The sequence below is a fragment of the Haemaphysalis longicornis genome, unplaced genomic scaffold (genome assembly GCF_048455015.1).
Source record: "Haemaphysalis longicornis isolate Haplotype H1 unplaced genomic scaffold, Haemaphysalis longicornis Haplotype H1 scaffold_2, whole genome shotgun sequence".
Lineage (NCBI taxonomy): Eukaryota > Metazoa > Arthropoda > Arachnida > Ixodida > Ixodidae > Haemaphysalis > Haemaphysalis longicornis.
In genome coordinates, this window is record NW_027526295.1 from 222,036,800 (window position 1) to 222,061,101 (window position 24,302).

The 24,302-nt window shown below is 46.6% G+C and overlaps 2 protein-coding genes across 4 annotated transcripts in view; one reads left to right on the plus strand and one right to left on the minus strand.

Moving 5' to 3' along the window:
- Positions 1–1,935: 1,935 nt before the first annotated feature.
- Positions 1,936–22,327, minus strand: Nd-42 (NADH dehydrogenase (ubiquinone) subunit ND-42). 2 transcript variants are annotated; one of them, XM_077699448.1, is made up of 9 exons: positions 21,616–22,327; positions 19,498–19,584; positions 19,309–19,430; positions 18,165–18,253; positions 16,019–16,073; positions 11,415–11,527; positions 9,542–9,656; positions 7,538–7,695; positions 1,936–4,404 (listed from the first exon to the last, which is right to left on the minus strand). In XM_077699448.1, exons 1-8 carry the CDS (start codon positions 22,154–22,156, stop codon positions 7,567–7,569), a joined length of 1,251 nt encoding a protein of 416 aa, XP_077555574.1. In that variant the 5' UTR covers positions 22,157–22,327; the 3' UTR covers positions 1,936–4,404; positions 7,538–7,566. The 2 variants fall into 2 exon arrangements, with proteins under 2 accessions (XP_077555574.1, XP_077555573.1); XM_077699447.1 differs by lacking the exon at positions 1,936–4,404 and having other exon boundaries at positions 7,507–7,695.
- Positions 22,328–22,549: 222 nt separating this feature from the next.
- Positions 22,550–24,302, plus strand: part of LOC144169969 (adenylate cyclase type 1-like) — a 178,907-nt gene continuing 177,154 nt past the window's right edge. The window contains exon 1 of one of the 2 annotated variants that reach the window (XM_077699445.1): positions 22,550–22,989. The gene's annotated coding sequence lies outside the window, so the exon portion shown is untranslated. The remainder of the gene's footprint in view (positions 22,990–24,302) is intronic. The other variant, XM_077699444.1, reaches the window with a different exon arrangement.

Sequence of the window (24,302 nt, forward strand, 5' to 3'; positions counted from 1 at the left end):
GCGAGCATACCGTTGACCCAAAGGTGGCGGCGCCTCAATGAATATTCCATGGCAAGCTGAGTGACAGCTGTCTACGTGAATTTGGGCACTCCTTTACGCATGTACGAACGCTACAGGGGCATTCCCGAGAGAGGGTGATCTCAAGGTTTTATAAGGCCGAACTTGGCCGTTTGAAATTGTTCTCGTCTGAGCGCCGAGCTGGGCAGTTCCCGGCGGGACAAGGAGTCTCGACCGTTAAAGCTAGGTTGGGATTTGTGAGCCCCCCAGGCAAGAGGTAAAGATCGCGTTGGAGGTTTAGGGTGCAGCGCCGTACCGAACAACTAGACGTATCTTGCGGCGAGACAGAGTCTCGGCCGTCGTTTCTCAAGCGGTTTGTGTACACTCCGAGGATAGGAGAGTTAGACGAAGTTGAGAAGCTCAAGTGATTTGTGCGCACTTGGAGCTAGCGTCTAGCTAAAGTTTGAAGTTTTCCTTTTATTACTCATGTACCCAGTTTTCCTACTGTAAATAGCTGTATATAAACTCTTCGCTTCATTTAATCAACCTCAACGCCTCAAGTTCGTCAATTCGACCGCCATCTCCAAGAACTTCAACACCATCGCCCTGCCAGCCTCCTGCCAAATCAACTGGAGCCCGGTCGATTGGGTTCCTGATCGACACCGAACTTCGGGGAAACGATCTTTACTTCAGGTGACTAGAAAATCTTCTTACTTTGAACATTTTTTGCAGTCTACAAACGTGGAATTAATGAGGGTCTACTTCTATGTACGCAAGCACAATTACATGCCGAGTTCCTTGGAGGGCACATCACGTGGGTTGGACATTGCGCATTGCTGCGGTGGCCCGTGCCATTCATTGCTCACTGCAACATCGGATGACGTTTGCCGAGGCTGTACAGAAGCTTCGCCCCCGCAGTGGATGGTCGACTTCAGTTGCCGACGTTATAGGTCCAAGTGTGAGCACCACAATATCAGAACTTGATAAAGGGGACCATTAAATTTACCAAAGAACTTGAGATATATGCCTGGCATCAGCAAAAATTTCCCCACACCAACACCTCTGAATCATTCCAGCACAACTCAACCTTGCTCTTAAAACCTTCCACAGCAGTGTACGGACTAAAGGCCCGTTCACACTTGTGACAAAAGCGGGCGAATGCGATGGGAATTACGTTGCTTTGTCGGGCGACTATCATTTTTTGTCGGATGACCGGGACCAATTTTTGTTGGTGCGCGACAAAGCGACACGACACAAAATTCTCGTCGTTTTCACTTGCTTTTGTCGCAAGTGTGAACGGGCCTTAAGGCCAGAAAGTAGTGCAGACTCAGTGAAGATGGTTGCCACCCTTCCTTGGGGAAAAGACCCGACCCTGCGGGATGGGGGCGTGGTATATGGGAGGTTGAATTTCTGTTGAAAAAAAAAGACGCCGTGTTTGTTTGACATGCAATGCCATTTATTGTAGCGTTTTCCTAGACAGAAATCAACATGTTTGCACTGAAAGTGATTGAGACTTTGGTTATTTGCTCTGGAAGTGCTGCACTGAAAAATAACTGCACATACTTCGTCTATTAAAAACTCTTTTTTTGTATGTGAATCCATCAAAAGAACATTAAAAAGTATGCAATGCATATGAAATAATGTATTTGATATTCATATATACGTGCAATGCTCCAACAATGCATAACTAATAAAGGTAAAATTCTACTATACACTTGCTTTCTCCTATCTGCGAAACTTGAATGTATATTTAGAATTCGACTTAGCGGCTTGGATGAGTTGCTTGTTTTCTCTCGCCATCTTTATGATGCCTTCACAGCTGTACACCAAATCATACCACACACAGCAGTCCACTTTAACCATTAGGACGCTTAGCTGATTTCTCTCATCTGTCCAAAAGTTCCCCATCACGCTAAAGATGCGTTCCGCAAGTGCGTAGCTGCAGGTAGTAGAGAAAACATGCTCCATTAGGTTCTGCAAATGGGGAACTTAACCTCTTTCAAGAATTTGAGCCAGGCCAAGCTTGATTTCGCATCTCATCCTTGCAGTCTAGGGAGATATCCCTCAAAAGAGAGAGCTGTGAGCCCAGTTTGTCAGCTTCCTCTACAAAGTTCATTGCAAAAATCTCCCCCGCGTTCATCATGACCGATAGGCTGGGTGCACCTTTGCACAGATCTGATTTGACGAGTGTGTGAACTCGGGGTTCTGTCATTTTTGCCATTCTGCATCTTTTGCAGTCATTCTGCAGGCCATTCATGCGACGCTTATTGGGTCATGATGAAGGTACGTCGCATGCAATGATGCAACTTGTGTGGACAATGTGGGCCTTTCTTTGGAGCGAGATGTTGCGTATAGTGCGGATAATGTTTCCACGAATTATGGAAAGCACAACTCAGTTTTCAGAGGATACAGAAAGGTCAGCCGAATTAGTTGAAAGCCAATTCGAATTTGGCATGTTGTGCACAACGCTGCCAGGCATGCACTGAAGTCTTTAAAGTTGAAGTCTTTTTGGGTTCTCCAGCTGCGGCGCGATGCTCTGACAGCGGAGCGACATCTCTGGATGGATGAGGCTTTTATGGAAACTGCTAGAAAGCGGGCGTGAGCCTGCGCAGCCACAAGAGCATGCGGCAGCTCGTGACGAGCGTAATGAAATGGTGATTAGCGTCATCTGCTACAAGGGATGAAAAAAAGGAAGTCACAACAGTCTCCCTTACCGACAGACGACGCTAAGTGGCCTCCAAAGGGTTTAGTAACAGGATGCTTGACTGTAGTGCCGCAGGAAAAACGTAGACTGTTGGACCTGACGGCTGTGTCTCCCGTCGGCTGATCGACTGTTCTATTCATGTCAAACCATTTCTAAACCATGCAAGGGCCGTGTTTTATAAATGCACCAAGTCCAGCATTGCAACTTTTCTGCCAGGAAGGATTTCGAGTTTCTGATTATCCTTGACACTGAAGAACATGTCATCCTTGTAGTTCATCAGCTGCTTCCTGAGCTTAGTCATTACAGCGTAAAGTTCTGTCGGCTCAAGCTGACTCTTTTCGGGGGCGAGGATTGTTGCATGAAAGATTGCAAGGAATGAACGAGTGCATGAAGTGCAGGTACCACTCCGGAATCGTAACACACTCCGAAAGTTCATCGGCTTGGTCGCCAGTAACTGTCCAGATTATCTTTTGGCACTCCTCCTCACCCTGGCTTAGAAAATATGACTTGACGGGTGTCCAGTTCTTAATAAGATTGTCTAAGGCCGTAAACAAGCTTAACCAGTGCAAACCAGTGCACAGAAGTATGACCTAGCACTTTGCTATATTCCTAGTCAGAGAAATCAAAAAACATTTTATATTACTCTACACATTTCAAGAAAGAAGAAAATCTTTTGAAGACCTTTAGGACTTAGAGACTTCACCACATGCCTGGCAGCATTGTGCACAACATGCCAAATTACAATTGGCCTTCACCCAATTCAGCTGGCCTTTCCTCGTCTTCCAAAAGACCGAGTTGTGTTTTCCATAATTCATGGAAGCGTTACCTGCGCTGTACGCAACAGCTCGCTCCAAAGAAAAGCCCACATTGTCCACACGAGTTGCCAAGTGTTCACAGATACCGCTAGAAGTCTCGTTAGCCTGCTCACGGAAGTCAATGGCAGCGTCTGTTATTCGGGCATTCACATTGTAGAAACGCACTGCGACGGGGAAAATGTTTCTTCTGGGGACAGAGAAAATGGAAGGTTGCCGCCCGCCGGCCGAACTTTCTGGACTATGCAGTCCACCACTTAAGGTGCCACCACTTCGTTCATAAGCTGTTCCATTTCGTTCTTCTAAGTCGCATTCTGGAAGTATCGTCTGACTCCGGGAAGACCTTCGATGCCAACTTTCTGTCACCAGTCCACTGACAGGTAGCTGCAGCTGTGCTCGATCTCGTGGAATATAGTGCCCAGTTCTGCAACTGTCACCTTATCTTCTGCGCTAGAAATCACTGGAGCAAAGATCTCTGTGAGTGCAGCCGACTGTTTCGAGGTGAGGCTCTTCTGCTCGTGTTTCTGCGTTGATGCATGATGCTTGACAGCACCAATGCCACAAAGTTTCACGCTAAACGTGCTTGTACATGAAGTGCACTTTGCAGCCGTGTCGTCATGAATGGGCAGGAGCCAGCTTTCGTACCCAGGTTGAGATCTCAATTTTCGTTGTTTTGAAGGTGGATAGCTTGTGCTACTTAGTGGTTTGGATGAAGCAATTTCATTTACGTTTCTTCAAAAAAAAAAAAAAAAGGCGTCACACTAGTTTCTGTTTTGAAGGCAAAGAACTCATGCTCCATGATGCAAGCAAAAGGAGCATGTTTTGGCTCTGACGCTGGTTTTGCCTCTGTTCCAGTGATTGGTATACTTGAAGGAATCTTGCTTCGAGTTTCTGTGGGCACAAGGTGACAAATACCGCAAAAGTTTTGGTGACTGACATCAGGAACGCATCTGTACAAAGCCATGCACAGCTGCGCATGGTACTGCCCTTAAAGACTTAAACGCCAACTGCACTCAAATTTTTCTTAGCCCAAATTTGATCCAAGTAAGTTGTTTATGCTCTAAAAATCACCATGGCAAAATCCAAAGCTCGACATCCACATAGCGCAACAACTGCAAGCATTCAAAGTAGCTTCGAGCAGATGACGTGTGCACCTGGCGGCGAGTCGCCGAGACAAGTTCTGAGGGGCCTGTGACGGAGAAGAGGGACCTGTCCCGTGGAGCTCGCGCTTCCTCCGGTGGCTGGCATGGTGCCCTGCCGTGCACAGGGATGCAGTTGCCAGGGCTTTTCTTTGCTACACTGATGCGCTGTACCACTGTCAGCATAACATGTTTTAGAACTAGCTGCATAGGTAGCAATACCCACAATTTTTCAATTCAATAAAGGAGATAAGAAGCCAACAAACTATATGCACGTTTGCGATGCTTCAGAAGTTAGCAAAAATTTTCTTTAGTTGAAAATAAGTTTTGCTCATAAAAAACATGCAAAACACGCACTTGCTTGTATATTTATTATTCCTATTGCATCTGTCAAAGAAAAACAGATCCTCTATGACCATGTGCACTTCCTCGGTCAATATTTGCTGCCTTTGGGCTGGCCCAACGCCATTTCCACACCTTAGACATCTACAAAAGTTGGACGACCTAACTTGAGTTGTTCTTCGTGACAGTATAAACACTTGTGCTACCTAACCAAGGCCAGCCTCACTAGTGCTAATAGATATACCCGCACAAAGATCAGCCATCATCTTCCCGAAGTGTGGTGATCAGCTGTATCACATATTCCCTACCGTACCTTATAGGCCAACTGCACTCAAAGTTTCAGCCTCTTGAAAACCCTACTTTCGTATAGTCTGCTTAAAAAGAAAGCAACATGCAAAATACAACAGCTGAAATACGCGCGTGGATGCCGCAAGCGCCCCCGTCGGCTGGAATGTCACAGGCGCATCATGGCTGTTTACGCGATCCGCCGGCAGGTGCAGCGTGGTTTGCAGCGGAGCTTTTTTAAGCGCTTCTAACTGCTTAACCTGGCGTTTCACAGGGCTATGACTTGTGTCCCAGCTGATTTGGGGGTACTTACTACGCATTAAAAATAAATTTGGTCGAAGTGAAATTTGAGTGCAGTTGGCCTATAATCCATCCCAGATCGGACTGAATAAGGTCAAGGTCAATTGCCTCATTTGGAAGTTATACAAGACAGCCCTATGAATACCCCAAAGCACTTCCACTGCCAGACTGGAAAAGCTGGGCGTCTACAATAGAGGACCACAGGCTCAATCAGCTAATGCAAATGTCGGCATCCCCTACCGGTCAATAAATCACCCACAGATTGAATCTGCAAGCCCCGCTAATTACCAATACAAGAGTCCCCATTAACGTGGAAAACTGGGCGCGTTGGTACATAATCTATGCAAAACAGCGCAGAAAAGACAAAGACAGAGAGAGATACACGCAGTCCTTGCCATGTATCTCTCGCTCCCCCCCATGCCCCATGAAATTTACGCTCAACTTCTCAATCGCCCTCTCCCGCGAAACATGCACCCAGTACACAATCAAAAGTGCAGGGAACAACGAGCCTGAACTCTGACCGGGAAGTACCTAATCAACCCAAGCACGGCTGACAATAGGCATCATGATGTGTATGCTGCGACAGCTCTATATGACTCGAACATTCCACCCTCACTGTACGCACCCGCAATCCGGCAATAGGAGAAGAGGCCGCAATTGTGGTGGCACTAGCTCACCAGCCGACCACTGCAATCATAATTTCAGATTCGAAAACGGCCATCAAAAGCTTTGCCAAGGGGTCTATTTCCTCTCAGGCACTCAAAATTCTTGTTCAAAACCCTCCTACCACCTTAGTGGAATTGATTTGGACTCCTGGCCATAGAGGGTTGGGGGGTAACAAAGCAGTCAACAGAGCAGCTCAAAAGCTCACGACCTGAGCAGGACTAAGCCTCACCCCCTTACATAAAACCAATTCATCCCGCGACAGCTTATTAAGCCATCAAGAAATCACCGCACACTACCGCCTCTCTCACTGAATGTATCTGCCCGTGCATCACGATCTTGCTATGCTGAAGAACGTCTGTGGTGCCTACTGCAGATGAACACACTGCCATGTCGCTCCATACTGTGACATATTCAACTGATTTTATATCCGTCACCCAATTGCCCCGTATGCGGTGCGAAGGACACTGTTGCCCATCTCACATGGGCATACCCTGAAGACCCCTTTCCCTTGATCCCCTCACTTGAGCTCTGGTAGAAGGCACTAGGCAGCTTGGCCTTTAAAGACTCACAACAGTCTCGCGGAACGGGCTGCCATGGTCACCGGCAGGCTGCGGCTGGTGGTCACCCAATGCACTTAACCAGGCTTCTAAACAAAGTTTTCTCTCTCTCCCTCTCTCCCGAAGTACGAAAGCTAATAAAACTGTTCCTCTCCTAAACGATAAACTGCATTATTTTTTCAATCACGAAATAAAGTATTTACTTTTGTAGAGTAAAACGGCAAAAAAAAAAAAAAATGTGGCACGATGGCCGAAAAACCAGCCAATGACAGCCAGTTTTTAAGTATGGACCAGCAACCAGCCCGCTATCTAAAAACCGGTGGGGCCAGTCAAGAATCGGGCACGTGGCAAGCCTAGTTAAGATGCACTGCTACCCATGAAGCCATGGATTCAGTTCATGGCTACAAAGCCTGTACTTCAGATGAATCCCACTTATACCACTCATACTTGTGGCACATCACTTACTCAACAGTGAACGCTTACCAGCTAAATGTGTACAAGGGAAGAGCAAAAGTACTCTTAGTTTCAGGTGAGACTAAATCGAAACCCTTCTTGCTGCTCCTTTTAAATCTTACGTCAGTATGCAAAACATCCACAATTAAAAACTGCAACAGGCACTGCCTTCTGATCGCACCACAGCTAATTTGGGTGTCTATTCCAAACTACGATGGCCACCAATACCTGTAGGCTAGGAAGCAAACCAGAAAGGGGAGGCAGCTTTTATTTCTAACATACCAACCACAGGCTGGGCACTTCAGGGCATCCTAGTACTTATTGAAGTCCAACTTGTATCGCTGCATATCCCACGAGCTCATCTTGGTCTTGAATAAAACTCCCTTATCGCCCAGATGCTTGTTGTAGCCTCTGATGAAGCGCTGTCGCTTGTCATTGAACTGCATCACACACAAGCAACAAACGCCAGGCAAGACAAAATGAGTGGCCACAATCTGAGAATGTGGATTTAAACGGCGCAACCAGAGACAACGTTCAAGAGAGCAGCAGCTGCAATGCATGGGCAGTGAATATTATGAGGGCGCCACACAACATTCGCTCCACCCCCAATTGCTAAACCACTCTTTGAGAAAGCCTAAGAGAGCGCTACCGCAGCTAGGAGGGAAGACCCGATTTCGCAATCACCGCAGCTCCACGAAGATTAACTTGCCGATGCCCCGTTAACTACACTTGTGCTCCCGCTACTATGAACCTCGCATTTTTCGTTCTCAATCACTAACTGATGCTGATTTTTCTATTTGCCGCTGTTCGTCAGAACTGCTTTATTGGACCCCTCAAAGCCAAATTCTGATGATGTGAAGAACATTCAAACCCTCCCTCTGCTGCACTCACTCATTAAGACTGGTTGGTGCAGCATGAAATGTAAAAGTTCTCATAGTAGGTGATACTGCGGGACCTCATGGAATATGCTTCCGTTAAAAAAGGGGGACATCAACGGGGAACCTTTTCATCACTGAAACAATGCAAGTCATAAAGGAAAGCTTGTAGTTTATAACATGAACCTCCAGGTGAAAACCATGGTGATTTAGGTAGGGAGGAAAAAGCCCGCTATGATAAGAAACTCGTCACATGTAAGTACACAAAATACCTCCACAGCGTGCTTTTATGGGAACATGAACTGTCAAAAAGTGAGTGATGTGATGAGGCCGAAGGCATGCTCAGTAGTTTAATTTTTTTCTGGTGCTAGAAATTCACTGCATTCAATCCTTATTATGATACTTTCGTCAATAAGCCAATTACTGCACGCACCAAAGCTTACGATTTCCATCATAGGGCGGCAGTAAAAAGTCATATCAGGACGATCATGACTGGGATCAGAAGCAGGAATGAAGTAAAAGGAATTGTTTAGTACAACAGTGTCAACAGAATCAAAATTATGATATTCTTGTGAGGACAAGTGGGCTTCGAAGACATGCTTAGCATCAAATTAAAGTAAAAATATGGTATTTTAATCATCAGAACTTTGCCGGGAATATGAGGTCTCACCACAGTGTAGAAATAACGAAGATGTTAGATATAAATTATATTTTGCTTTTATGCTACTTAATTTACAGAAGGAGAGAAAAGGAGTTCAGAGAAGAGCACAGCACTGCTGCCTCGTAATGTCGCAGCCTTGTCAGGCAATGAGCTTGCAGGTGAAAGTAACTACGTAATGATGCTGTAGTGAGATGACTGAAAGCTAAATGATGTATGCATCATTCAATTAAATTTCCACGTGACAGAAAATGAATGACTTGAATAATGTAAGATCCCTAACACCGTTTTTTTTAATGGGCACAGGGATTCATTTTGAGAACGCACAACCTGCCAAAAGGCACAAATTTACAACATTTCACATCTTCAAATATCCAAACGCCATAGAAGTTGCATGCGCAACCGGTGTAAAATATCAAAATATTAAGCCGCACGAAATAGGGTCTGGTGAACGATCGAGGCCAAGCCTGAAAGCTACGAGTGGTGCTGAAAACACCACTGCCTCCTTGAATGCCTTTGAACCAACTGTCATTTCACTCAAATGTGAATTTATGCTGCTCCACTACGTTTCTCGATGGCATTCAATCCAAATGTGCTTGCGCATTTGCTACTTGAAACACTCAGTTCGTTGGCCCTAATACCGTACTTACATTTGGACACCCCAAACATAACATGCAACACTGAACTAGAATAGAGTGAACAAAAAATCTGTAGATACTGAAACTCCAAACAGCCCCACTTTCATGGCCATACCTTTTCAGCGACGTCCGTCGCCTGTTCAACATCTTCACCACTGGCGTACAGCTCTGGGGCCTCAAAATAATCCAGGCAAAGGGCATTCATGACTTGACTCTTGTGCTTAGTTAACCTGGCAAGAGAGAGGGCACTTCTCAGCATGCTGCCCCTGCGTTGCAGCTCGGGCTAATGTTCCCCACCACCGATCCCAGGGTTGGCAGGAGAGAAGCTTTCCTTTCTTTGAGAGCACACTCAGGAAGCATCACTCCCGTAAGAAGCTAGGGCCAGGCCAGCCATTTGTTTAGCAGCAATGGCTGACACTGCATTTAGATAGCAAAGATTACCCAGAGCAAGAAATGGGCAGAGCGCATAGCAGCTCCCTTTCAGTAGGGCCCAAAATACGGTACTGGATGAGTATGTTGGAATGTATCCCTAACTGGAACAGCCACAAGTGTTGTCAGTTTCTCAACAGGCCCACCACCTCCTTCAGGCTGAATCAACCTGTTGTGCTTAGGGTTATTCTCGCTTTGGTTAAGGTACATTGCACAACAGGTACAGTCTGGAACTCTAGCTGGCAGCATGAAGAAAGAAAGAGCATAACGCCGGGGGTGCATTGGTTGGGTGTTCCGCATTTTTCTCGCGATAAATTTTCCTGCCATAATTTTAACAGTGGAGTGTACAAGCTGTGTTGCAGTTCGGTTGCAAGCTGTGGGGAGGGAGGGAGGGAGGGAGGGAGGGAGGGAGGGAGGGAGAGAGAGAGAGAGAGAGAGAGAGAGAGAGAGAGAGAGAGAGAGAGAGAGAGAGAGAGAGAGAGAGAGAGAGAGAGAGAGAGAGAGAGAGAGAGAGAGAGAGAGAGAGAGAGAGAGAGAGAGAGAGAGAGAGAGAGAGAGAGAGAGAGAGAGAGAGAGAGAGACACCCCGCGGCGACGGCTAAGCATCCCTGGCACACACAGTGGCTTTAGCAGAGTTGGGGGGGGCAAAAAACCCCAAGGAGAGAGAGAAAAAAATACCCAGCGTTCGTGAGCGTGAGCCTCGTAGCAACCGCCAAGATCCTGGCTCGCACAGTGGTTTTAGCAAAAACACTAGTGCTGTTGTCAAGCCCTACCGCACCTGTAAAAACATACTCCAGCGCTAATGTTGAAGATAAAAAAAGACCCTGCTTGGGAGAGGTCACCACAGCCACTGCATTCGCTAGAAGCCATTATGGATAATTGGAGACACGGCTACGAGTGTGCCACTCCTTCCCGAGATGCCTTGCAGATCCCGCCATCGCTGCCTCAAGTTGATGACAAAGAGCTGCAGAAAGTCTACAATGCTGAGGATGACTTTGCATCCACCACTCGCCGCGAAGAAGATGACGATCTCTTCGATGCACATGACGACAATTACTAGCACCGCAACTGTGCAAATAAACAATGGTACTGAAACTTACCTATGTGTCCGGCAATGCGAACCTACAACAGCTTTGCAATTCGAGTCTTGCACGCGAGTGCAAGCTTCCCTGAATCTTTGCTTTGTCCCTCACTCAAATGCCTCATAGAATGGCAACCAATCAGGCCGCACCTGTGATGCAGATAACCGCTAGAAAGAGGCCTATTCCAAAATGAAACATTACAAAAAATCTTAAGCAAGGGCTATACATCCACAAATGCTTTCAATACTGTAGTGGTACTGGCAACTTCACGCTGGTCGCAATGCAAAGCTGCAGTAATGACAGGTAAGGGGAGCAAGGCACTCACACAGGATGTACATTAGAAATCAATGCTGAGAGAGAGAAAAAAAGTATTCAGTGTAGTTAGCTTCAGTCATAAATCGCACTTTTTTTTTCTTTCATGCAAGGTGCTTTCTTGGACTTCAATTTTTCTCCATCTAAAAATGAGAAGTGAGCCCACCTGTAGCGATAATCGTCCCAGTCATCACTGATCTTCCTCCAGTCTGCCAGCATGGGACCGTACGGGTCATCCAGGTACGCCTCAAAGTTGATGCGCTCAATGTCATCCAACAGCTGCAATGCAGAGCCGCACCATAAATGCGTAACGTGAGAAACTCTGAAGTGAGAACCTAGGCCTCTGTTCCAACTTCACCGATAATAACAAAAAAAAGACACAAAGAAGACTTTGCATTGTGGCAGTGAAACGATATGAAAGATCTGGCCTGCGAAAAAGTGCGTTGGGGTTGTGTAGAACGCAGACTTCCACCATTCATGCCACGGCGGTAATTAAAGTTGTGGACAAACCAAACTTCAAAACTGAAAATAAAAAATGAAGCCATGTACTCTTTAAATTTGTCGCTCAACATTTGCTTTGATTTTGGAATACTTCAGTACCATATTTACACGATTGTAGGTCGACTTGAACCTAGGTCAACCCCCTCACATCACATGCTGGAAAAAGTAAACAAAGATGGAACACACTGCACAAAAATATAGTGGTCACCTGACCTACAGCTCATGCTCACTACTGTCATCGTCTCCCGTAGTGCTCCTGCTGCCATCACAGCTGGTGGGGTCCCACAGCACATCGCCGTCCAGCATGACCCACGCGTTGCAAAAGACCACCTCACAACATCGCGCGGAGTGGCTGGCCATGCGGAAAGTGCCCTCCCGCATTTAGTAGCCAGGGAGGCTGCTGTCATACATCCGCCTGGTGAGAGTTCTTGATTGTCCGTCAACAGCCACTGATTGTATTCTCAGTGCAAAAGGTGCTTGAGAGAGAGAGAGAGAGGACTTTATTTGATGCCCGAGACGGATTCTGCAGGGTAGATGACTTGGATGGTCTCCCTCCCTCAGCCGCCAGCCAGGATTCCTTGGATCTTCGCGGTGGCTTCGGCCATCCGGACTGCTGTGAGTTGTGCCTTTAGTGTGGAGCTGAGCAGAACAGTCTCCCATGGTTGTATCTTTGAAGTGTATTTATATCGGATTTGCTATTATAGCTGGTCGCATTTTTTTGGAGCTCATGGCAGGACCACATCATGTGGTGTAGGTTGGCTCTGCTGTTGCACAAAGTGCAGAGGTTTGAGTAATGGTCTGGGTAGCAGTGGTTGAGGGAAACAGGGCTTGGAAAAGTCTTTGTCTGCAACCGTCGCCACATGACTGCCTCTTTCCTGGAAAGGGTGTGGTGGGCCGGTGGATATTTGCATCTGGATAACCTGTAGTGATTTATTATATCCCTGTATGCGACTAGCCTGTCTATGAGAGATCCAACGATGTGTGCTCGTTCTTGGCTTTCCTGCAAGGTCTGGTGAGGGGATGATGGCGGTTGTGGTGGCGTTGTAGGTAACACACCTCGGTTGACCAGAGCTCGAGCAGTTGCATGGGCCAGTTCATTCCCCTGTAGGCCGCAGTGGGCTGGAGTCCATATCAAACGAATTTTTCTCTGGTTAGTGGTCTTCTCTAAGAGCGAGGTTGCTGTGGGGGAGATCCTGCCTTTCGTGAAGTTAAGTATGGCGGACTTATAGTCGCTTATGATAGTGGTTGCTCGGGTAAATTTATAGCAAGGGCATACCTGCCAGGTTCCCCGGGATGGCATTAGGGAGATCTGTCCCAAGGGAGGAAAGGGAGAAGGGGGGGGGGGGGGGGGTGGAGGAGGAGGGGTCTGAGGGATCGAAGGATTAGTAGCAGGAGAGTGGAATAATTTACACACATTTTCCATTTAGTTACAGCAGCGCAGGAACTGACCTGCTTCGTCCAAACAACTAATAAGGTATACGCCACTGATCAGATGCTAAATCCTCGGCAGGGCCGACGCCGCCTTTTTCAGGAAATCTTGGTAAGACTGCCGAGCGTAACAATAGGTCTCCCTCTTTTTTTGCCTGCTCAGAGAAGCTCTGATCAGCTCCAAGCAGCCCAAACCTGCTCCCGCCGTTGAAGTTCTATGGGCAAATAAAATACGGAGCTTCTTGGAGCTGCTACGAGCAAACAAACAAACAAAAAACAGATGTTCGCACCTGCGGCACCTCACCAAAAGAACGCGACTGAGGGTTGTGTTAATGATGATGGTGAAAAAAATTGGCGCAGAACGGAAGGTGTTACGGCCGCTTGCCGGTAGGATGGGTGCTCGAAACTGGGTGCAATATTTCTTTGCTATGTTGAACTGCCTCTCTCATTCAGAGTTTATGTGGTACTAAGCAGTTTGACTTCCGCGCATGAGCAACTATGCTTTTAACCTCCTCACAGACAACGATTTCAACTGCTGTGGGATTGTTTAGACTGCCGTGTAGCTCCGGCGCAATGTGGCCAGACTAGGAAAAAGGTTTGGCCTGACACGGGCGTGTATTCGGGAGATTTTCGTTTCGGCCGTACAATCGTACAAAACCATCAAAATTCGGGAGTCTCATGGATAATTCGGGAAACTTGGCAGGTATGGCAAAGGCTATGGCCATTTCCTGGCCCTGAGAGGCATCTTTCGCCGGCGTGGATGCTGACATCACCGTGACGCCGTCATTGCTGATGACTGCAATTGCCATGGCGTTGAGACAAGAGCCACCACTGTAGTAGTCGGCTGCATCAACGTAAACAGCGCCAACGTAGACAATCTCCCGTGGCTCACAATGGGTTCAAAAACGTTTGTCAAGGGCTCGTACTCTAGCTTGTCTTCTTTCCACATTTAGCTCTTGATGCATATTCCTTGTTAGTGGCAGGATGCGAATGTATTTTTGCCATTCGTGTGGGAGGTCAACTTCATTTGGGAGGGAACTCCCGCTTCGGATTCCTAGTGAATGCAGAATGTGTCTTCCCGTTTTGCTTTTAGATAGCCATTCTAATTGGGCAGTTTGCTGCGCTTCAATTAGTTCTTCAATCGAGTTATTGATGCCTAGTGTTTCGAAGCGTTCGTTGGGCGTGGTAACTGGTAATCCCATTGCTTGTTTATAAACTTTCTTAATTAAGCCATTAATTTTTACTTTCTCGTCATTTTTGAAATGTAGGAACGAAATGCGGTACGTGATTTTACTAATTACGAAGGTTTGTACGAGCCGTATGAGCGTGTCTTTCTTCATACCTCTATTCTTGTTTGCCACTCTGAAGATGAGTCGCATGGTGAGCTGAGTGCTCTTCTCGAGATGAAGGATTGTCTCTTTGTTGTCACTATTACATTGCAGTCGTAGCCTGAGGATTTTAATGCTGTTTACAACTGGGATCTTCTGGTTGTTGGCGTAGACGCAGATGTCGGGATTCGATGGGTCTTTCTTCCGTCCCCTACTGGTAGGCCGGTGATTAGCAACTCGGATTTCTGAGGAGAACAGTCCAGTCCTTGTTCTCGAACATAATTTTGCACCGTGTCTACTGCCTCTTGTAGGGTGTCTTGAATCTGGCCATCACTGCCGCCGCCGATCCACAGAGTGAGGTCTTGAAAGACTTATTTATGCCGACGACAAGTGGCTGAAGTTGCCCCGCCAGACCACCGGGGACCACCAGCACCATCATCACAACCACCAGTGAAACGACGCTGCTCGTGCGAGTGCCCCCAAACGGCCAACGGAAGATGCTACATGTATTACTGTGAGCCCGGTAAGAGCATAAAAAAGCATTGAAAACAAACTTTTGGAATAACTACTACACGTAGAACATTTTTACTATCGAAAAGAGACAGGAATCTAGAAAGAAGTAAACAGGAAAATCGCTAGCGATTGTCCTGTTTGTGCAATCTGATTGTCCTTTCTAGCGATTGTCCTGTTTGCTTCTGTCTAGGTCCCTGTCTTTTTTTGCTGGTAAAATGGTTCTAATTCAACACCAACTAGCCCCACTTTCAGCCTTAATTTAACTACTACGCGCTATAGGTAGAGTGGGAAAGCAAACACAGAGTTGCAACTACGCTGCTCCGTTTCTGATTTCTCGTTTGATTTTCCATCGCCAGCGGTGCAAGTCTGTTTCGATTGTAGGTCGATCCCCCAACTTAAGGTTTTCAAATTTCGAAAAATGGGTCAACTAACAATCGTGTAAATATGGTATTATCGCACTCAACCTGGCAGCCTGGTTATCACTAACATTAGTTCATGCATCTCACGACTTCGTAGGGAAGCAGCATTTAAAATGTTGACACGGCAACAAGAGAGATACGCTTGCAATGAGCAGGAAATGACAGGCCTGTTGCAACACGCCATCAATAATAGATTTTATATCTCAACTAGTAATGAGCGGTCACATCTCCGACGCCATCATCTCCCTTGTGGCTTGAAAACACTGTGTAAGGTGTGGCTTCAGATTAAAAATTTTAAGCCAAAAGAAAGTACTCCGTATGTCACGTTCCTTCTTTTCTCGTGTTTTGAGCCATTTTCGTATAGTTAAAATGAGCAAACTAGCCCATGTTAACACTTTACTGCGCTGACCAACATTTAACACAAGGCGAGTACTTTTGTCCTGCTTTTAGTGAGTGTTCAGCTTAAAATTATCGTCCTGTGTACATGCATGCACTTTTCAGCATGGTTGAAGAGTTTCCGCATCCTACACGAGCGAGTGCTATGCAAAAAGGAACCCAGGCTTGAGGTGGAGTGCCCTTACCATTTCGGTGTCTCCAAAGTGCGTCCAGTCGTACATCAGCAGCTCCGTTTCCTTCCTGAATTTGAACGACCACAACGTAAGGGGAAATAGATTCGCTCAAACAGCAAAAGGTCCAAACCAAACTCAGTCAGTCACTCTCGGTGGAATGCTTCACTTTCAACATAGCTAGAGGCAGAGGCTGTTCTCAAAAACTGTTATTTTGGTGAATATACCTAAGTCATTTAGTAGCCAGCTTAAATTTATCCCACAGAAATAATGCACGGGAGTGTAGGACTTCAATCTTATGCTCCCCTTAGTGTCAGGGACAAATAGACTGGTGTGTGTGTGTGTGTATCTGGCCAGAAATGCATTATAATCACAGTAATAATGTCAATAGCGTAGTACAGGTAAAAAAATCTGAAAATTCACCAGTTTTATTTATTAAAAAAATTACGGCACAAAATCATTCACGAGAGCCCCAGATAATCATATAGGAGCTACGCATTAACACTATGAATGCCTTAAAGCAGTGGTTCTCAGCCATCTCTGCCCCGAGGACCCCTTTCGGGCTTGTGAAAATGAATGGGGGACCCCACAATGAAGCATATGTTGAACGGTGTCATAATCCCAAACAATTTGTACTTGCAGTTTACGTCGCTCAAACACTTATCCAATGCCCGCCTTTTCTGTTTGACGTTAATGACGATGCGCCTCATAATGGTAAACAATTTGCTCTTAAATCTAACTCTTCTAAACAGCGATATGCTGCCTTTTCTGTGTCTGTTTTTTTCTCTCAGAGCTGGCGTGCTGTGCAAAAGTAGATGTTAAAATATGAGCTAAACGGAGAAACTAAGCGTACATGCAATGCGGCAAAGCCACGTTTTTGCAGTGCAAGAAATGCTGGCAAAATGAGAAAAGAATGGCGGGGGTGGAAAAGTTTTGAGGGAGTCTCGCGGACCTCTCAAGTTCTCGTGGACCCCCTGGGGTCTGCAGACCCCCATTTAAGAACCAATAACTTAAAGGGACACTGAAGTCAAAATGCAAGTTGCTCTAGATAGAAAGATAAGCTCACCAAGAACACGAATATACCACTCCTTCTTTCAAAATACGGTAGAAAATAGCAAAAACGCGAAGACAAGTGCCACCCCCACTGGCTACACCACGAAACTTGCACTGGAAGTGCAATCGTCTGGTGTCCGCAACGTCCTTTTCCGCTGGCACTGGCTGGCGCTACTAATCCATAATTGGGGTGGCAGTATTGCTTATTGAGGAAGCGTGTGAGCTACGCACGAGCAGTTTGTTTGATCATTTGCAGGGCCTCAAAAGGTCGGACAATACGTTTCTCTTCAACAAAGCGTCAATACTGATCACGGGTCCCATAGGAGCATTTTGCTTAGTTGTCTGGAGCTGCAAAGGATGTGGGAGTTAGGGAAAGCACAACCGATTTAACCGAAACTGACCAAACGGCTCAGAATGTGGTCGCATTGTATTTGGCTCCTTCTCTACCACTATACATCACCGCTGCCTCGCTTGCATCCGATTTATCGTGACGCAAGCAGTGGCTGCAATCGCTGTTTGCGTCACGTTTCAGCAGTGCTTTCTTAGTGATTTCTCAGCAACTGAGCCATCCCTCAGCCCCGAATTAACGATAAAATGGTTATGAAAATGCCAGAATTTTGTTTAAAACCGACTTGCTGGTTGCTTTCAGTGTCCCTGCAACTGGAACCGCCAAGAAAACTTGATAACAACTTGGCAGCACCTTGAGAAATACAAAAAGTCACGGACCGCTCTATGTTTTCTTGTCCAACCATTCCTGTTAATTTTGTTGTTGACAAAGTGTTTTCCGTGCCTCTACTGCTATCAATACAGTACGGCAAACAAATGTCTTGAAATGACAAGGCCAATGAACTGATGCATAATGCCCATTTTTAATGTGTCTTCACACGTTCTGAACTAGTACTGGAAAAGCACTTCAACCTAACGTGGCCTATTCTCAAAACTGTCACCTGCCAGTACAAATCAACTTGTTTGTATTCTTTAAAGCACCACACAGAGGCCCTTTCGGAGTAGCTTTTTTGCAAATAACACCAGTAAAGCTTCACACACAGTAACTTGGATGCAGACAGGGTGGCTCAACATGCTTCCCAGTGTAGTTCACTGGGCTCACCGGATGGAGCGCAGGTACTTGTGCTTGTACAGCGAATCCATTTCATCCAGGTAGGCCTTTGTTAACACCTTGGTGTTCACTTCCTCGGGCTGAAAAATTTTTGAAGAGCAACGCATTAGCTGAGGTCATTCACTGCTGAAGTTCTGCTCGTTTATATAGGAGGAGGAGGAGGCTGTACAGGAGTGGCATGGTAATCCTGGGTAGACGAGGTTGAATCAGGAAGAAAAAGTGGGACCAAGCTCCTGACGGCTCCAATCCTAGAAATGCAGCGAGGTTGATAGGGAGAGGCAGGAAGAGGGATCTAAACGCCATCAGCAATGCTGCAGGCACTGGAAAGCTAATGGCACTGGGCACTGTAAACGCTGTCGAGCTAACGTATTAAAAATGAATGACAAGTCAATAATACGGCACATCTGGTAACTTTGCTTTGTAAGAAACACCACAATTTTTTTGTGTGCGCAGCCCCTCTGATACCGTCACGATCATGAGTTTGCATGGAACTGGGTGAGCTGCATGGTGTGCTGGTTGCCTTTTGAGTGCCGTTAACCTCTTCTAGCCGGAATTTGCTGTGAGGCATGAAAATATATATCGGTTTTGCTAGTCTGCTTATAAGGAATCCGGAGAACTTTTGCACATGCCGGGATTTTCAGAAGAAAGTTACGGCTATGGCAACAAAACAAAACAAGAGGTCATAATAGACCAGTACATGGTAAATTTCTTAAACAAATTATTCACGGCAACTCCGTGTGTTTTTCAACAAAGTACCTGCTGTGGGACATTTTTATTGCAATCAAAATACTTACATTCCTTTAGTAAATACAGGTGTAAATGGCCAGCCACACAGGAATGTAATCATTGGCATAAACCGGAGGAATGGAAGCAGTCAGCACTTTACTAAAATTGAGGTATATGATGCCACTTGTTCCATAGGTTTCCATCAATGTGTATATTTCGTATGAGTGCGGGCATTGCAGCTACCAATTCTTTCTTCTGGTTGCGCCGCTTACAATTGCGACAACCAGTGATGCGAAATTGCGACAACCAGTCATTAGAGGTTAATAATCCAACCCTGTTCACCTGAGCGCTTCCACGTGAGAGACCAATTGCAGCAGTACTGCACCCTAGCGATTCTAGGCTCGCTCACCCGATTCCTCTGGCGGATCCTCTGCAGCAAGACATCACTGGGAACATCAAGGTAGATGACCAACTGCGGCTTCAGCAGCTCAGGGAGTGAGTAGTAGACACACTTGTGGTACATTTTCCACGCTGCAAAAGAAAGCATGCACACTGTCAGTTGCAGGGGCAGTCTTGACTTCAAATGAGGGCCTCTCACCTTTGTCCGAGATGTAGCCAAACTTGCGCATGGTGTCGGCGAAGATGAAATCGCTGTAGCAACTGCGCTCCAGGACGACACCTTGGCCTGGAAATACACGACACCGACGTTATGCGACAACCTACAACCTCCTGTCAACAAAGGGAAATTACATGGCTTCATTCTTAATTTCTTCTCTGCCCCGTTGCCTTGCCCAGCCAAGGAGACATATGTGCGAACAACCAACAAGCAGGACACCAGCCAGTGCAGTCACGTGCCTATCACTTATGCTATGAGCCTCGACTCAATGGCACTGTTATTAATAAATAAATAAACTTCTTGGCTCTAGGCTGTTACGCTTGAGTTGCAGTAGACAGCTCAGGGTAGGTCCTACTAAAGCCCTGGGAACAGTAGCTTTTGAAGGACACTAGCCGCGGTGGCTCAGTGGCTAAGGCGTTGCGCTGCTGAGCACGAGGTCGCGGGTTCGATTCCCGGCCGCGGCGGCCGCTTTTCTGATGGAGGCGAAAAGCAAAAACGCCCGTGTGTACGAGATTTCGGCGCACGATAAAGATCCCCAGGTGGTCAAAATTAATCCGGAGCCCTCCACTACGGCGCGCCTCATCGCCTGCGTTGCGTCGGCGCGTTAAACCCTACAATCAATCAATCAATCAAGCTTTTGAAGGACATCTGCAGATTTTGGGAAACCAGCAACAACCACGGAAAGTGCTTTAATGCCAGGGCTTCAGTGGCAGAGGAACACGGCAGCTTGTTTAACACCGGCGCCTTTTCTACTCCGTATACGCACTTTTCTGTGCAAGTTGACTGGCCATGTTCAAAATGCACCTTCTTTGCAAAAAGCGCCTGTGGGGTGATATGCACGCTTATTCACAGCCAATATTTGAATTCCTCCCTTCACATGGCCAGTTTCACAATCAGCCGCACAATGACACAAACTAGTCCCCATGTGGGCGTAAACTTGAAATGGATCAGTGCGCAAGTGTGGCTTCGCAGATGGGTTCACGCTAAGGGTTAGGCTAGAGGCACTAAATGAGCCATCCTGTTGCAGCCACAGTGGATGTTCTCACCAGTTCTTAAGAGGTTTGATCGATGTGCCATAATAAGTCCAGTCATGTAAGTTTTCTTGAAATGTTTGTAATTTGAGTGGAAGTGTTTGAATGCTGGATGAACAAGTTCATTGGCCAAGTGTCTGTAGCTACTTGAGCCCACATTTTTTCCCCCTCATGCAAGTGCCTATGTAAGAGCTTGTGCAGAAGCAGAAGCGTGTGCTACAGGTGCATATGTGAGCTGAGAGCCGATGACACCGTCAACCGTAGGGTTCAGCAACAGTGGAGTGGGTACACACGTTGTAAGTTGTAACTAGCAGAACATAGTCTAAATTTAAACCATATGCAAACAACCCTAAATATGCTGAACTCAAAGGGGAAATAGCTTAATGACAATTAGGTATACTAAATGCACAATGTATATGTACAAAAATTATTGGTGAGGTGTCTGTGCTAAATAATTAAGTATTCAAGTTTGATGTAACTATATTCGACCGTGACAGCTGTCACGGCACTACTACCTAATGTCACGTGAACACCTCCCATATCAGACAGGACTTGAGCTCCCGTCTTGTGTGTTTTTTCTTGGTGCTCCCCGCATGAGGACTAATGTTGGAGTGCACTCAACCAGGCCCAAATGCCTGCATTAAGTATACCATGAGCTCTATATGTGTACTTTGTATGTGTTGACCTGAAATCATCGTGAAATGCATACTTTGTATTTCTTGACCTGAAATAAACGTGAAAAAGTAATTTCTGTGTCACCAGTCCCTGTTCCAGCAACTTTTTACTTGCGAGCCTACAAAGCAAGTGATATCAACCTTCAAAATAGGATGCATAACTGCACCCAAACATTTATTTAAAACTTTGTACTGCATCAAGCAAATTCATTAAAATACGCGCTGGCATTAGGGAAAGACAGTAAACACAAATTGAACTCTGCACGAACTTCAGAGCGCACGATCAGCTTATCTCGTCGCTCCCAGACAGATTACCGTGCAGACTACGTTCAACCACTGGCATCATTTCGCCAATGATGTCGCATCAAAAGTGCCAATCTACTCTGCCGACTTACCGGTGTTGAGCATGTGGACGAGAGCGTCAATGTGCCGTTCAAACCTCAGGGCATACATAGCGAACTGCATAGAAGCCACCCTCTTGTTATGCGGATCCGCGTAGAAGTTTTTGATGTCAAATGTACGCAGAGACTCTGGCATGAGATGGTCGATAGTACGGTAGTCAAAACCGTAATCGTCCACGTACAGCTGGTCGAGGTTTGGTTCCGGAAAATGCTTCAGCTCGAACTCTTCGGCAATGATCTTGGCGAGAGCAGACTTGCCGGAACCAATGTTTCCTTCCACCACAACCATCCGCGTGTTCTCGTCGAAACGTTCCATCGTGGAGTCAAAGAGAAAGTGCCAGGCACGCATTTCCTTCGTTTCGTACGGGTACGGCTTCGGTTTCGGAACTCGCTCTCTGAACGCTTTGGTCTTCATGCCGGCCAGTTGCTGTAACTGAACCGAGCACCTTGCAACCGCAACATTGCCAAATGGGCTGCTTGGTATCGCCGGAATTGCGCTTACGCACCTAGTGATCCGTAGCAAAGAAAATGCCATATCCTTTCTCGAGCCAGCGGATCAAATGCGTAAGAATTACTGGTATAACGCAAGCCCCGTTGACCTTCGCAGGACACGGACACCTAACGAGGCGACGAGCTCCTCGTCCTCGCACACAGCGGCCACAGCAGCCGCAAAGACTAACTACTGCTAGACCTTTAACTAGACATGCGCAAAAAAAACTTGGGATGGAAGAAAAGATCGCACTATTGAATTATAAAGTTGGTAGCTGCCCTCTAGCAAAAGTTACTTAAACTAAAGTGTAAACACAGTAGTACAGGTAGTCGTGAAGCGGCAGCACTACCGCGTAACCAAAAAGCAGAAACACGTGCTAAGTAAACGACAACTTTAATTGCTCGCGAGAGAGGTCGCCACTTCACCAGTCCCGTCGCAGCAAGCTCCGCATTTAACAGTCTTGGGAACTTCTCTCGCTCACCGCCGATCACTCTCTCATCAACCTCGCCTTGGAATCCTTTGAAGCGTTTGGGAGCGTTTTGGGGCATTCGGAGTTCCACATGTGAGGTGCGCGAAGCTTCAGTCGGCCGTTTGAGTGGCGGTGACCCTCGCTTGCGTCAAATGGGAGCGTCGGCGCTTTGTTCAATGCAGTTTTGAGTTCGTCGTCTGCGGACTACTGCCGCTAGCCGGTTCCTGTGCGAATAGTTCTCACATTCTGTCGTGGAGTTTGCCGGATAGTGCGGTGCACGCTTGCTCTGGATTTATCGGCATCTGTGGCTCGCAATCAAAATGAACCGACCAATCTTAGTTTTGGTTGCTTGAGCGATGCTCACCAGTTGCGGAAGGAGCGGCGAAAGTGATTGTCAAGCAACGTGAGGGTAAGTGCACTTTATGAGAAGGAACATTATTCGGGCACGGCACGCCAATGCACCTTCCTTTGTGCGGAGCGGCTGTAACTTTGTGGACAGCGGTGCCAACCGTCGGGTTGCCCAGCCCGTCTTTTCGGTGCGCTTTCGCCTGCTTTTTGTTGCATTTATTTTTTGTTTTTGTTTTTTTTGCCCGTATATAATGGCCATCAGCTGTGGCGTTTGTTGACTCTTATCGTCTGCGAGCAAGTGCGGCAATTCGCTCGCTCCGGAAAACCTCGTTTGAACAGTGGTGCGTGCGACTCTGACTTTTTTTTTTTTTTTTTTTTTACAGCAAGCAAGCAAAGCAAGAAAAAAGTTGTTTGACTGAACTTACTTGCAGGATATTTGATAACTTCGTCGTTATTATCGGCGTTAAACATACAACGACACTTTTACTTGGGTCGGGCGGGGTGGCTGTTGTTTGCCGAGCTAGCCAAGCGGAGAGTTGTAAAAGCACGAGACCGCCTGTGCTATGCGCGGCTTTAAAAACTGATGCCTGAAGGGACGGAGTTAAAAGTAAAAAGAAAACTGCGGAACAGTTTCCTTTTCTTTTTAGTGTCAACTTGTCCCCGTCTGGGCTAGTTGGTGGGTCATAACTTGAAAATGTTGCTGTGCGAAGGTTTACTTAGGCTCCGAAAATGGTGGTACTGACGGCTATGCGTACGTAAGAATTTGAGGCTGTCGAAGAGTTGTCAAACTACACTAGGCGAGCGCTTTATTGTGCCCGCCATCCTAAACCATGCAGGCACTACTGCTATCACACCGCAGTTTGGCTTGACAGTCCCGATGTGGCCAGTAAAATTAAGCAAAAAGATCAGCCAACTTTCACTTGCTGAATGAGGGAGAAACAGTTTACCGAAATTGAGAGTAATCAGAAGAGATAATAGGACGATCGGAAAAAAAAGGGGCGAACTCTTGTCCTACTTGCTTAAAAGTGATCGATTTGCTAAAGCTGGCGTGTTCAAAATGTCGCGCAACATGGTAGTTGAGCAATCAATTGGTGAAGCTTAAAAGGACTACAAAGGGGCTACTTGTTACTGCAGCGCCTTGAATTGCACGAAGTGTTTACGGCGCCAAAGGGAAGATAAAGTGTATTGTGCCTCGTCCACTTCGTGTCCCTTTCGTCGCCGTAAACACTTAGCGCAATTGGGCATAACGAGGGGCAACAAGAATTCATTGTGCGAAACGGGAACTTGCGTCGTACTGCATTCCTATGGCGACTGCGAAGTGCGAACAAGAGCGTAATTGCTAGCACTTTCCTAAAACTCGCGATAAGCGAAACT